The sequence below is a fragment of the Dromiciops gliroides genome, chromosome 2 (genome assembly GCF_019393635.1).
Source record: "Dromiciops gliroides isolate mDroGli1 chromosome 2, mDroGli1.pri, whole genome shotgun sequence".
Taxonomy (NCBI): Eukaryota; Metazoa; Chordata; class Mammalia; order Microbiotheria; family Microbiotheriidae; genus Dromiciops; species Dromiciops gliroides.
This window is the reverse complement of record NC_057862.1, coordinates 236,340,924-236,354,628: the sequence shown is the minus strand read 5'-3', so window position 1 is coordinate 236,354,628 and position 13,705 is coordinate 236,340,924. Positions and strand designations below refer to the sequence as shown.

At 39.0% G+C, this 13,705-nt stretch overlaps 1 protein-coding gene across 1 annotated transcript in view; it reads right to left on the bottom strand.

Moving 5' to 3' along the window:
- NEK9 (NIMA related kinase 9) overlaps nucleotides 1-13,705 on the bottom strand; it is a 41,151-nt gene that overhangs the window by 7,276 nt on the left and 20,170 nt on the right. Inside the window, exons 10-18 of the mRNA XM_043982137.1 lie at nucleotides 13,251-13,443; nucleotides 10,470-10,614; nucleotides 9,378-9,578; nucleotides 9,013-9,059; nucleotides 6,564-6,719; nucleotides 5,515-5,623; nucleotides 4,512-4,673; nucleotides 2,358-2,528; nucleotides 1,418-1,477 (exon numbers count right to left, since the gene is read on the bottom strand). Coding sequence (XP_043838072.1) covers nucleotides 1,418-1,477; nucleotides 2,358-2,528; nucleotides 4,512-4,673; nucleotides 5,515-5,623; nucleotides 6,564-6,719; nucleotides 9,013-9,059; nucleotides 9,378-9,578; nucleotides 10,470-10,614; nucleotides 13,251-13,443 — 1,244 coding nt within the window. The remainder of the gene's footprint in view (nucleotides 1-1,417; nucleotides 1,478-2,357; nucleotides 2,529-4,511; nucleotides 4,674-5,514; nucleotides 5,624-6,563; nucleotides 6,720-9,012; nucleotides 9,060-9,377; nucleotides 9,579-10,469; nucleotides 10,615-13,250; nucleotides 13,444-13,705) is intronic.

Sequence of the window (13,705 nt, the reverse complement as noted above, 5' to 3'; positions counted from 1 at the left end):
CATCTAAGCTTAAGAAACCTAGTTCTGCTTCCACTGCTAAAGTTCCTTCACAGGCCAACTTTTTAACCTTGTTATTTCTCAGAATATGAGACTAGCAAAACAAGGCAGTGACAGAGCAAAAGTTCTTGGTAGAGAGATATTTAACCCACGGTGAAAGATATTTGGGGTTCAAATGAAATTAAGAGTCACAGATGCCTTGAACAAACTAACACAAAGGAGTGTGATGTAAACAAACTGTAGTTCAACAGATTTAAACCAGGTTTCAAGTATTTCCTCTCTTGGGAAATTAGCACAAAAGAGAATGTTTTGACTTTCGTTCTTTACCTGCTATGCCACCACATGATACTGGAATCCAAGATCTAAAGCAACACAGTCCTTTGGGATACAGGTAGAGAGCAAAAAGAACAAAAATTGTTTCTTGGCATAGTACCAAATAATAAAGAAATAAGGAAAAAGGAGTCCAAAAGGAGCTATCAAATAGCTCTGGCCTGAATTTCCCAGGCATGTTTTGGGTTTAGCTGGGTTTTTCATTAAAACTGATTCTAGGGGGGCGGCTAGGTGGCGCAGTGGATAGAGCACCGGCCCTGGAGTCAGGAGTACCTGGGTTCAAATCCGGCCTTAGACACTTAACACTTACTAGCTGTGTGACCCTGGGCAAGTCACTTAACCCCAATTGCCTCACTTAAAAAACAAAAACAAAAACAAAAACTGATTCTAGGGCAGCTAGGTGGCACAGTGGATAAAGCACCGGCCCTGGATTCAGGAGGACCTGAGTTCAAAGCCAGCCTCAGACACTTGACACTTACTAGCTGTGTGACCCTGGGCAAGTCACTTAACCCTCATTGCCCCACAAAAACAAAAAACAAACTGATTCTGGGGGGGGCAGCTAGGTGGAGCAGTGGATAAAGCACTGGCCCTGGATTCAGGAGGACCTGAGTTCAAGTCTGGCCTCAGACACTTAACACTTACTAGCTATGTGACCCTGGGCAAGTCACTTAACCCTCATTGCCCTGCAAAAAAAAAAAAAAGAAGAACTGATTCTGAAAGACTGTTCCTATAAACTAAAAATTCTTTCAGGGTCTATCAAAAGAAGGAACAGTGAGAACCTAGAACACTTAGGATAGGAAGGGAAGGGGCAGAATATAGTTCATTCATTTATCACATGACAATGCTGGATGGGTCACTAAAGCTACTTGATATGCCACAGAAGCAGAGCTGAATTTTTCCACCAAGTTGGGAATACTAAACCTTCCATAGCAAATACAATGTGGCTGTAAAAGCAATCATTCTGTGATTCTTCTAAGCCCCCATGCTCCCCACCTCCCAATGAATCCAATTCTCCCATTTTCTTATGATAGAGAATACCTAGATGTACAAAGATGCAACCCACAGAAAACAACTGCTGCCTGTTACTCACCAGTTCCTATTGACAAGCCACTGCTATTGGAACGGATGGTCTTAGAATTCAGCACTTTCTCTGAGAAAAAAAATATTTCTTTGATAAGAAACACATATACTTTATGTGTGCATATACATGTATATGTGTTATATATATACACGTGTACATATAGCTATATCTATCTGAAGATAGTAAGAGAGAGAGAAAAGACTACAAATTGAAGTTGTCTAGAGCCCTCAAATCTAGGTCTCTGACTCCAGATTGCTTCATATAATTTGTTTCTGGGGTTTTTTTTGGAGGGGGGTGGGGAAATAGGAGTAGCTTCTAATATTTACTTTATCTAAAGAGGCTTAAAATAACAAACCAGCAGACCCTGACATTTTTTACACAGAGAAGCAGCTTACAATCTCAAGTTTCTCTTTACAAGTATGGTTAATTTAATTTTTTAAATTAGAGCATATAAACAGACCACATACTGAGTAACGAACAACTTCTAAAAATCTAGGAGAAATGCATAAGAGGAGATCTGGGACCAAAGGTGTCATGAGGGAGAAAGGTCAAGTGGAGGCAGTGGAAGTCAGGAAAAGAAAATGTCCCATCCCCACCGATAACTAGGGGAGTTTCAAAACTTATATCATATGTGTTTTTTTTTAAGCTTCAGCAAATATGCTCTTTTTTAAAATGGCATTTTAAAAATACAAGACACTTCCCAACATATGCCCCACCCCCAAGTGTATTTCCTGAAAAACAGCTGAGCAAAACTGCCTAAAAGAGTGATTATGATTAGAAGTACACGGAACATAGCATATTAAAAGAAGTAACTGCTAATTAATAGCTCTATCTCTTCCTGAGGACAACCTTCTTATCTGGAAAGTGGACATGCAGTAAAAGATGGTTTGCCACACCAGATGCCCTCCCTATGGCCCTGTTCCATTTCTCACATGCATCAAATCCTTACCAACAATGAGAATGGTGTGCCAGCCTCGGCAAGACAGATCTGGGATGTGATGCAGAGATCCAAAAATAGGTCGAGGCCATGAGGTACATATATCAGAGCCATGAGGTCTCTCTGTGGGAGTCATTGCTAGGCGACCATTCCCACCATTTCCCCAAGCAAAAATGTGATTATCTGGAAGAAGAAAATATGTATGTAAGAGAAGAGAATTTAAACAGGCTACCACCAACCTCTACCCCCTCTGGGTTCCTTATTTTTCATCTTTTCTGCTAGAGAAGCTAGAAAGTTAGTTTCTTTTCTTATTATCTTTTTTCAATTAAGAAACAGTTATTTTGGGCAGCTAGGTAGCACAGTGGATAGAACACCAGCCCTGGATTCAGGAAGACTTGAGTTCAAATCCAGCCTCAGACACTTAACACTTACTAGCTGTGTGACCCTAGGCAAGTCACTTAGCCCTCATTGCCCTGCAAAAAAAAAAAAAGAAAGAAAGAAAAAAAAAAAAAGAAACAGTTATTTTTTTCTCCCTCTCACTTCCTCTAAGTCAGTCAAAAGGCATTTATTAAGCATCTACTATGTGACAGGCACCATACAACATATAAGCATAGTTAACAAAACAAAGTCTCATAGTGGCCATGTCCAAAAATGTCTCAATTCTAGGGAGGTGGGTAGCATGCTTCATCATTAATCCTCTGAAATCATGAGTTGACCATGGCACTGATCAATGTTCTTAGGTTGGAATTTTTTTCCCCTAAAAAATCTATCTATCTTATAATAAAATAATCTCCAGAAATAGTCACAAAGAGAGAGATGCCAAGTGGGAAAATGCTGCTCAACATTCTCCATTCTGGAATACATAAATCAGTTTAGAGGCAAAATCATTTGTTGAAGTCCTGTCCAAAAATATTAGTAGATCAAAGAGAAAATGCTAACCAAAACTTTTTTCACTGGTTTTGTTTTACTGTCTCTTTACTTCTCTTGCTACTCAAGTGGGCCCTCTGGATAATTTCTATTTCTCTAAGGCATCTTCAAAAAGTCCTTTAAAGTTGCTTCTTAAGTATTCCCCAAACTAACCTTTTAAACAAGTATGAAATATTTTCATTCAGAAGTCTGTTCGTTCATTAAGGCATAGTAATAGCCCTATTTATTTGGACTGTTGCCATCTAAAACCCTCAACTGAACAGAATGGCCACAAATCCAGAAGCAATTAAAGATCACGAATAGCAACAAAAATAGCAGAGAAGCTGGAAGACCAGGCAACTAAAAAGCCTGCAACACGATGAGTTTAGTAACTAGAAGAAGTGGCTAGGCAGCCAGAAGGACAAAAGCAGGAAAACTAAAGAGAAGATATAAGTTAATTTAAAGGGAAAAGTAAAGTGGAAGAAGAAGAAGGGAAGAAAATACAGGAAAACCCAAGGGTCAATGAAGATTAGAATGGAAAGAAGTGCCAGCAGGTCACATCCATAGAGAGGAGAGGAAAGAAAAACCAAACAGAACCAGAGGGTATTCCGAGGGAATCTGATGTAGAGACAAACAATTCTCCACACTCAACAGGTCACCTAATGCATTGCATGTACGTAGCCATAGCATTCAAGGTTAAATTGTTGCCTGTATGCTAAAGGCCCAACAAAATGCCTTAGCAAGGGGTGAAGATGATACTGGATTCTCACAGGGAGGCCAATGAAGTGAAAGCTTGAGTCAGTCTTGCTAAACGGGAAAGGCTATGCACATAGCTATGTATATAGATGATAACTCCAAGCAGCAGCCTAAGTAAGCCTAGAGAGGCTCATGACTGGACAGGCCACTGGGCGATGATGTTTTTAGCTACAGCAACTCATGAAGACCAGCACCCAAGGCATATAAAGGCTGCAACATATATTTGGTGGAGAAAGTTCTCACACCAATGAAATTAAATTCTTTAACTATACTTTGTTGATTAAGTCAAGGAAGTATATTATAATAAGTTTAGAAAGACAGTCATCAAAAATAGAAGTGGCAATAATGTGCCTCTTACATTTTACAAAGAAAGGTTAAGAGTTAAAAAAACAAAACAAAACAAAAAACCCAACACACCTCACTGTTCAAATAAACCTAACAATCAAGGCAAAGATTTCCAAGAATCTCTTGGAATGACATATATGCCACAATATCCATACTTACCATCAGTAGCAGCAATGGTAAATTCATCACCACAAGAGACTCTGATCACTTGCTTCCCACCAAGGGGTCCCCCCAACAGGTTAATTCCCAGGCGCTTCCGGTAATTTCCCACTCCAAGTTGGCCACATTTGTTGCAACCAAAGGTCAACAGGCGACCCCGTTCTAAGGAGGAAGACAAAAGAACATCCTGGTCAGTATATAAAAGATCAAATGAAGGCTGTGCAAAGTTCAGTGGTCTACCTTCTGGTTTTTCATTATGATAAATATAGAAGCAGCTACATTATTCTGAAGCTTAAACCTCAGACAGTTAAGTTATACAAGTACTGAAAAGATTTGGAGGGGGTGATAAAATGAACCTCCTGATGTTCTATTTTTAAGGACTGGAACTTTCTAGAGCAGGGGCTCTTAACTTCGAGTACATGAACTTTTTTTTTTTTTGGTGAGGCAATTGGGGTTAAGTGACTTGCCCAGGGTCACACAGCTAGTAAGTGTTAAGTGTCTGAGGCTGGATTTGAACTCAGGTCCTCCTGACTCCAGGGCCAGTGCTCTATCCACTGCGCCACCTAGCTGCCACATGAACTTGTTTTTAAAAGATATATTGATAACTGTATTTCAATGTAACTAGCTTCCTTTGTAATCCCATGTACTTTATTTTATGCATTTAAAAACATGATTCTGAGAAAGAGTTCATAGAGCTACCCAAAGAACTAAAGGGTGACAGGAAAAAAGAGGATTAAGAATCTGTTTTAGAACTACAGGAAATGCAAAACCACTGCCACAACCAAGGAAGTGATGCGCCTGTGAGAATAAATATGGATCCTTCAACAAAGCAAGTGGATCATGATTATCAAAAAAAACAAAAACCACTTATTAAGTGCTTATGACGCTATCCTGGATCTAGTGATATGGAAATAAAAGTAGGTAGGTTTACACAGTGTTGAGAAGTACTTTGATTGAAGGGGAGGGATCCTTACATATGGTACAGATTGGAAAGTCACCTCACCATCAATAGCTGCAGTGTGAGTCTTGCCTGGGGCAATGGTTCGGATCTTGTAAAATGACAATTGCTTGGCCAGAGTAAATGAGGTGGTGTAGGGAACTTCATGGTAAGCCTGAAACAAGAGTTTTATAAAACATAAGCCAAGGACCTAGGGAAAAAGAAGGTGGATAACATACACTGGAAGGCAGAAGGCTGAGTAGTATTTATCAATGGCCTTTAAGCAGATGAAGCTATTACAAGGAAAACAATGGCTAGCTATCATCTATCTCTGATGGAGGCAAAAAAAAGAAACAAACTGAGCTCAGAGAATTTAACTGGGCTATGGAATGATAAGAACTACTGGTATTGGTAGGAGGCTTTAAGGTTATTAAAATGCTTCACATCTTTTATTTCATTTGATCTTAATTCACCCTTTGAGGTAGATATAAAGGAGAAGGGACAAAATCCCCTTTATATGAGATATTTAGGTAAGAGAACCATAAGCCCATACCTAGGATTTGTATCTAGTACAGTCATACAAGAACTCCTAAGCTCCCTCTCAGACCTATAATTAAAGGCTACTATTTCAATAGTTTAGAAACTCCTCAAGACCTATTCTTAACCATAGAGAACAGAACAGTGGGCCACAGAGCTTCTAAAAACTAACCCAACTCTTAAGAAAATGTCAGTAACTAACCCTGAGAAGATCCACGTACAAAGACAAGCAGGTCAGAAAATTGCAGGCCAGCAATGAACGAGCTTGAGTTGGATACCTAAATTAACTCCCACTTTAGTTTGTTTTGTTATTTGACCTAGTAAAAAGTAGGAGCACTTTCTGTGCAATCAGTCTTATGGGTGCAACACTTAGAAATATTTCTTTTTATAATTCTGATGTATCTGTCCCTGGTTCAGAGAAAAGGAAGAACTTGAATTTCATCACTTGATGTAGGGTTGGTTTCTGTCTCATCCCTTTGAACTCTAATTGTCTAGTTATCAATTACAGAAATTCTAAAGAAATTCCAACCTAGAGAAGTTGTGACACTGTAGATAAGATGGTGATGAGCAGCACTCACGTCGTGGTTGATGATGCCGGACATGCACTGGTTCAGGCCCAGTTTGTTGAATTCGTTGAGTCCACATGCCAGCACTTTGCCTGACTGTGTGAGCAGAAATGTCCCATCACAGCTGCACTGAACTGAGACAACAATCAAGGCCTTAGGCACATCCACCTATATAAACAAATCAGAAAAATCCCCAAGTACAAAGGAATTAATTTAATTATATAGCGAAACTTCAAACTGCCTCAAACTTTATTTGGTGCAGCTACCAGAAAGAATGGTGGTTCTATTTCTCCTCAGATTTGTTTTGTAGTTTATTAGCTATTATTATTATTATTATTTTTTTTTTTAGTGAGGCAATTGGGGTTAAGTGACTTGCCCAGGATCACACAGCTAGTAAGTGTTAAGTGTCTGAGGCAGGATTTGAACTCAGGTACTCCTGACTTCAGGGCCAGTGCTCTATCCACTGTGCCACCTAGCTGCCCCAGCTATTATTTTTTTAAACAAAGAGCCCAAACTCTAAAATATAAATCAAAGAGGTTGATAGTTTAATTTAATGGGTTTTTTTTGCGGGGCATAGTTTAATTTAATTAGACCATTACTAAGCCTATTGCTATTAAGTTTCTTTTGCAGGTGTTACAACTCTTGACCTCTTAATGAAAGAAATTTGGGATAGTATGGGATGATCCCATGCTTTCTCCCCTTGACCTGAATAAGAATTCAGAAACAATATAAAAGGTCTACAGAGAATTTGTTACCTTACAGAGTCACAATTTAGTCATTTTCAAACAAGATGATACAGCTATAGAGAAAGGGACACAGCCTTTATTTCCCTGTACTCAAATCACTCCACATGGAGTAGTATTGTTTAGCAGCTCTGAAGTAGCAGAAAGAAACATATGGGACAATACAAAGTGAACGGACTTGAAAACCCCAGACCTCAATTCAAAAAAGTTCAGAATCTTGAATGCATAAAAATGGGGAAGAAATGATCTAAGAGTAATGACAGAACACTGGGGGTAGCCTACTCCTTCTAGGGTGCCAAGTCCTGTGACCGGCTCTTTTAAAGAACATAGAAGAGGGGCAGCTAGGTGGCACAGTGGATAGAGCACCGGCCCTGGAGTCAGGAGTACCTGGGTTCCAATCTGGCCTCAGACACTTGACACTTACTAGCTGTGTGACCCTGGGCAAGTCACTTAACCCCAATTGCCTCACTAAAAAAAAAAAAAAAAAAAAAAAAAAGAACATAGAAGTGACCTCCCATTTCAGAAGTACTTTGAAGTGGCTCCCTCTCATCCCTCTGTGGGATTTGTGCCTGGCTGCAAGAATGATAATGTACAGGGGCAGGTAGGTGGTGCAGTGGATAAAGCACCGGCCCTGGATTCAGGAGGACCTGAGTTCAAATCTAGCCTCAGACACTTGACACTTACTAGCTGTGTGACCCTGGGCAAGTCACTTAACACTCACTGCCCGGGGGGGGGGGGGGGTGTACAGGGGAAGGATCTACCAATGAAAAAGTATTATTAATGTATAACCTATATCAGATTGCTTGCTAGTCTCAGGAGGGGGGAGGGAAGGGAGAGTGGGAGAAAAAATTTGGAACTCAAAAAAATATCTTTATATATAATTAGGAAAAAAAATTTAAAATCACATTAAAAATTTTTAAAAAGTATTATTAAGCACCTACTCTGTGCCTAGTGCTAGGCACTAGGGATAGAAATATGAAGAATGAAATGATTCCTACTAGCAATGAACTTAAAATAGCTTCTCTAATAGAGAAGACAAGTACATCTAAAAATATATATATATCTCATAAATTTAAAATAATCAGCCATCTATACACACAGAATAGTTAAATACAAGGTACTATGGGAGGGCACTAGCAGCTAGAGGAATCAGGAAAGGCTTCATGAAGACACTATGAAGAAGAGAGTTGTCCTATGAGGCAGAGTTAAGGAGGAAATGCATTTGAGGCACAAGTGATAGCCAGTGTAGAGATGGGAGACAGTGTTGTGCGTGAGCAACAGAGAGAAGACCAATTTGGATGAATCACAGAGTGCGGGAGGGGAAGTAATATGCAAGGAGACTGAAAGACAAGTAAAGCTAAAAAGAGTTTCTATTTTATTCCAGAATTAATAGGAAGCCACTGGAGTTGGTTGAGAAGGGAAGTCACATTGTCGGATTTGGGCATAACGAAAATTGGTTTGGCAGCAGTGTGCAGTAGATACTGGAGTGATGAGAGACTTAAAGGAAAATAAATTAGAAAGCTGTTGTAACAATCTAGATGAGAAGTTATAAGGGTCTGAATTAAGGTGGTAGCTGAATATGTGGAAACAAAGGGTCGGACATGAGAGATGGAATACCCACAGTTAGAGGGCATAATATGATAAGCCAGCCAAAGAGCTAGAAAGAGAAGTCAGGTTACCAAAGTCTGTAATCCAGATAAAGCCAACATAAATTTTACCTTCTGGGGTGTGTAATAATCTTCTTCTGAATCCAAACCTAGCCGTCCTACAACAAAGGAAAAAAAAGTCGAAACAGGCCCAGTAAAAATTTTCTACAGACAGACATCTGCTCTACTGAAAGAGCTGATTTCTCAAAGAGGTTAGATGGGACACGTTCATTTGTTAGGTCCTGAAGTTTTACAAAGCCTAGGGAGCTGATAGGGATTCCGGGCATCACAAACTAAATAAAATCTCCAAAGACCATCAATGGACGACCTAGGTCCCACACAGTTCTAATACAACTAATCAGAAAGAGGCCACAGAGCAAGCTCAGAGTCAGGTTACACACACATGCAGCAGTGGCGAGAGCCACAGCTCCACCTACCGTATTCTCCACAGCCCCATGAATAGACTTCCTTATTTCGTGTCAGAACTGCCACATGATTATCTCCACAGGAGACCTGCTCCACTGGGTTGTTAAGGAAGAAGTCCACCTGCATGGGTTCTAGGACCTCAGGCCCGGCAACCTTGTCTACACCCATGCAACCATAATAATCTGACCCGAAGGCATAAAGCTGGCCTTCATCTGCCCAAGGAAGAAAAGGAAAAGGTTAACAGTGTTCTAAATTCCTTTGCCTCACCAGGAAGCTAGGCAGGGCTACAATGAGAAGATCTGGTCAACCATTGAAATCCAAGAATGTGAGAGCTGAAGGTGGCCTTAGAAAGATCATCTTGTCTGACCTCCCTCATTTGACAGATGAAGACTCGGCAACTCAAAGAAGGGAAAAAATACCCAGTGTAATTAAAGGCTATTATCTATTTAAAGGATGATAAGAGATGACAAACAGAATAATATATAGAATATCAATATTTTAAAAATCATGAACAAATAACGGTCCTTTATAAGACAACTGTACTAGGGCCTCACACTAGAGAGAGAGAGGAAAATAGGGTCACTAAGGGGTATAAAAAAACCAAAAATCATAAAGTAGTTACTGACAAAGCAATAAATGTAATTTTTTCACTCTGTTCTACTTGGGGTTATCAGTCTTAAAAAGCAAATTGGATTCTACTCCTGAGCAGAAAGTTTCTATTTAGAAAGCTCTGTAAAAGGGAACTTTAAGCTGAAATTCCACCTCTTTTGTCACTCCTTCATTAGATGGCAGAAAGTGAACAAAATACCCTGATCCTATCTGTTCTACACCTGTAACCTCCATACCTTCCCCATTCACCATATAATGCATACATCCCTACTCAGACCATACAAGTCAACGTTGCTTGTGTACTCATTTAATGCATTTTGGATGTCTACGTATGTCCTCTGTGTCTAGATATCTGCTAATTAGAGGGGAGCTTACTTCTACAGGACACTCTAACAAAACCCATGCAGAATTTAGCACAGTACTACAAAGGTCCATGAGAAATGCTTTTGGATAATGATGATTACAAAGAAAAAGAATACTACTGCTTGTCTTACCTGTGACGCATACAGTAAAGTCATCTCCACAAGACACCTGATGAATAGCTTTGCCTTGCAACTTTTCTACATGCTTTGGTTGTCGATAGGAAGCTTTGTCTCCGTGGCCCAGCTGTCCATGAAGTTTGGTACCCCCTTGCATGTTCTATAACACACACACACATACACACACATTTATCTTGTGAGACTTGTTTGCTATCTTTAGCCCTCATCTAAGGTAATTTCAAAAAGAAAGAATGGGAAAATCCAGACACTTACAAACTTAAAGAATAAGAGGTAGAAACTCTTTTATGTCAGTGTAAATATTCTTACCAAAACGTCAAGACAAAGTTTCAAAACAGGAACAAGACCCCCTAAGCTACCTGCCGTTAACAAGCCTGAAGAAGCCAGTGTTTCCATCAATTGATCAATAAGCACTAATTGAGCACCTATTATGTGCCAGGCACTGTGCTAAGCTTAGGGGTATCAACAGAGGGAAAGCACTAGAATTAAGAGGGGTTAGGGAAAGTTTCCTACAGAAGGTGAGCTTTTAGCTAGGGCTTGAAGGAAGGAGGGGAAGCCAGGGGGCAGAGACAAGAGTGGGGAGCATTCCAGGCATGGGTGCCAGAAAAAATGTCAGAACTGAGAGATGGAGTATGTTGTGCATGGAACAGTCAGAAGGCTAATGTTATTGGACCAAAGAGTACATGGAGGGGAATATGATGTTTACAATATTAAAAGATAAAATATTTTGACATTATACAGTACTATACATATATTTTATTCATTTCTGAGTTTCTAAACTTTTTCTGTGTCGTCTGCTGGAGTTTGTGTATTGTCTGTGTCTTCTGCAAAACTGTAGAAGTGATAATCTACCTATCAGCATAGAGATGATAATTAAATCCACAGCAGCTGATTAGATCACTATGTTTTCTATCCCATATTATCATTTCCAAGGTAAGAAGCTCTAAAATTCACTATAGATGATGAGAGAAAAACATTCTTGTGCTAGGAATCATAAAATCTCAGAGTTGGAAGATACCTCTCAAAGCAATCTAGACAAACTCATACTTGAAAAAAGAATTCCCCTACAACAGAGCCAATAAGTGGTCAGCCAGTTTTTATCTGACTATCTCTAAGGAGAAGAAACCCAATACCTCCCAAAGACAGTCACTGTTAGAAAATGTTTCCTTATATATAGTTTAAATTGCCTCTTTGTAACTTCTACCCATTGTTCCTACTCCTATACCCTGAGAAAGGGACTGCCTTATTTTTCTATTTGTATCCACAGTGCTTAGCACAGTGCTTTGTACAGAGTAAGTGCTTCATCAATGTGTTTTCATTCATTCATTCATGCAGGCCTATTTGGTAGAAATTCACTTGTGAATGTGTTCACTTGTGAATGGGGCTGCAATCTTGTTGCCTGGCAGTTCTTTAACAGTTCGGCTGATGACTTCTTTTGAGATTTGGCTCCTTACACTGTTCACTTCTTGTTTTGTTAGTTTGGAATTTCAGATTTTTAAAGATAATCATTTATTTTTATTTTTATTTTTTAAGATTCTCAAATTAACACAGACCTCAGTATCTGATAATTTTCTTTTTATCTTTCTTCCTTGGGCTCTTTCTCATTTCTAATTTTCATGATTTGGGTTTATGCTTTTGCAAAATTAGCCTTAATTGTTTAGCATTTTGGGGTCTTTTCATAAACCAACTCTTGGATTTATTTATTCTTTTAAATGCTTTAAAAAAAAAATTTCAATTGTACTGATATATTCTCTGATCTTGGATACTACTCTTTTTTCTGTTTTCTTTTGTTTGTGTTTTGTTCCCTTTCTAAGTTTTTTAGGTACAGAATTAATTAATTTTTCCCCTCTTTCTACTAATAAAGGTATTCAATGCTTCATGACTATGCTTCTATACTGTCATTTAGTATCTCTATTGTCATTATCTTTGGTGTAATCTGCTATTGTTTTTATAATTTCCTGTTACTCAGCCAACTAATAAACATTTTTTTTGGTGAGGCAATTGGGGTTAAGTGACTTGCCCAGGGTCACACAACTAGTAAGTGTCAAGTGTCTGAGACCGGATTTGAACTCAGGTCCTCCTGAATCCAGGGCTGGTGCTTTATCCACTGTGCCACCTAGCTGCCCCCAACTAATAACATTTAACATTTAAAAAATTTTTTTCACAAGAGGCCTTTCCATTTCTACCTCCTTTCTCCCCCAAATTATTTCTCTAATACACTTCTGAAATCTTTAGTGATTTATCCAGTACAATCTTCTGAGGGTTCTCACATTTTTAAAGTAACTCTTTCATTTTAGCTGTTTTAATTACTGTTTTTGCTAAGGGGGACTATTTATTGTTCTTGGAAACTCTTAAAACATACTTTATAATTTCAGCCACAGCTTCTATGAAAAATGGGTTCTGTCCTTTGCTAGTAAATAACTGTAGGAAACCAAACTATGCAGGTTAATTTTCTTGAGACCTTTCTTTAGTGATTATCATTTGGTTCAAAAAAACCTACCACCAGTTTCAGAGTGTGGTCAGAAGGCTACCCCTCTAAGGAATATCTGTAACTTCTCAGTCCACAATAACAGAACCTTCCTTTAAAAGGAATATATTTCCTCAATTCATGCCCAGTCTCTCTCTAGTCCTCTTTAATCACTCAAATTTTCAGAATTTTGATTTTTATTTCTAGGATCCCATAGCATAGAAACTTCCAACAAGATATTACAGTATTTTTTTGTCGGGGAAACATCTCTGCTTAGCATGTTGGACTAGAGAAGAGTTTCTCTCACTTACCACCCAGGTGTATAACTCCTTCTCCACCGTCACCACAGCAAAGTGGGTATTGCCTGCACACACCTGCCGGGCACTACATCCACTCTTGATGACATCTAGCTTCTGGGGAGTGGATTTTCCACCTCCCCAAACATAGACCTCACTGGTCCGTGATGTTACCACTGCAATGGGAGTTTCATTCACAGTACTTGATCTGCACAAAAAAACCCCACAAAACATGGACTCACTTAATAGACACTAAATCAAAATAGAATGCTTCTAGTTTCTTCCCTGAAAAGAACCACTGACTGTGGGTATTTAAGGATATAGAAATTTTCTTTCTATTAATAGATTACAATCTCAATCCTTGATTGTAGCATACATGATAATTCTAGCATTGCAGCTTTGTGACAGTTTGGCCAAGGTACCTCGACTTTTATCTATAGCACTCACACTTTAGTAGTACCCACTCTCAT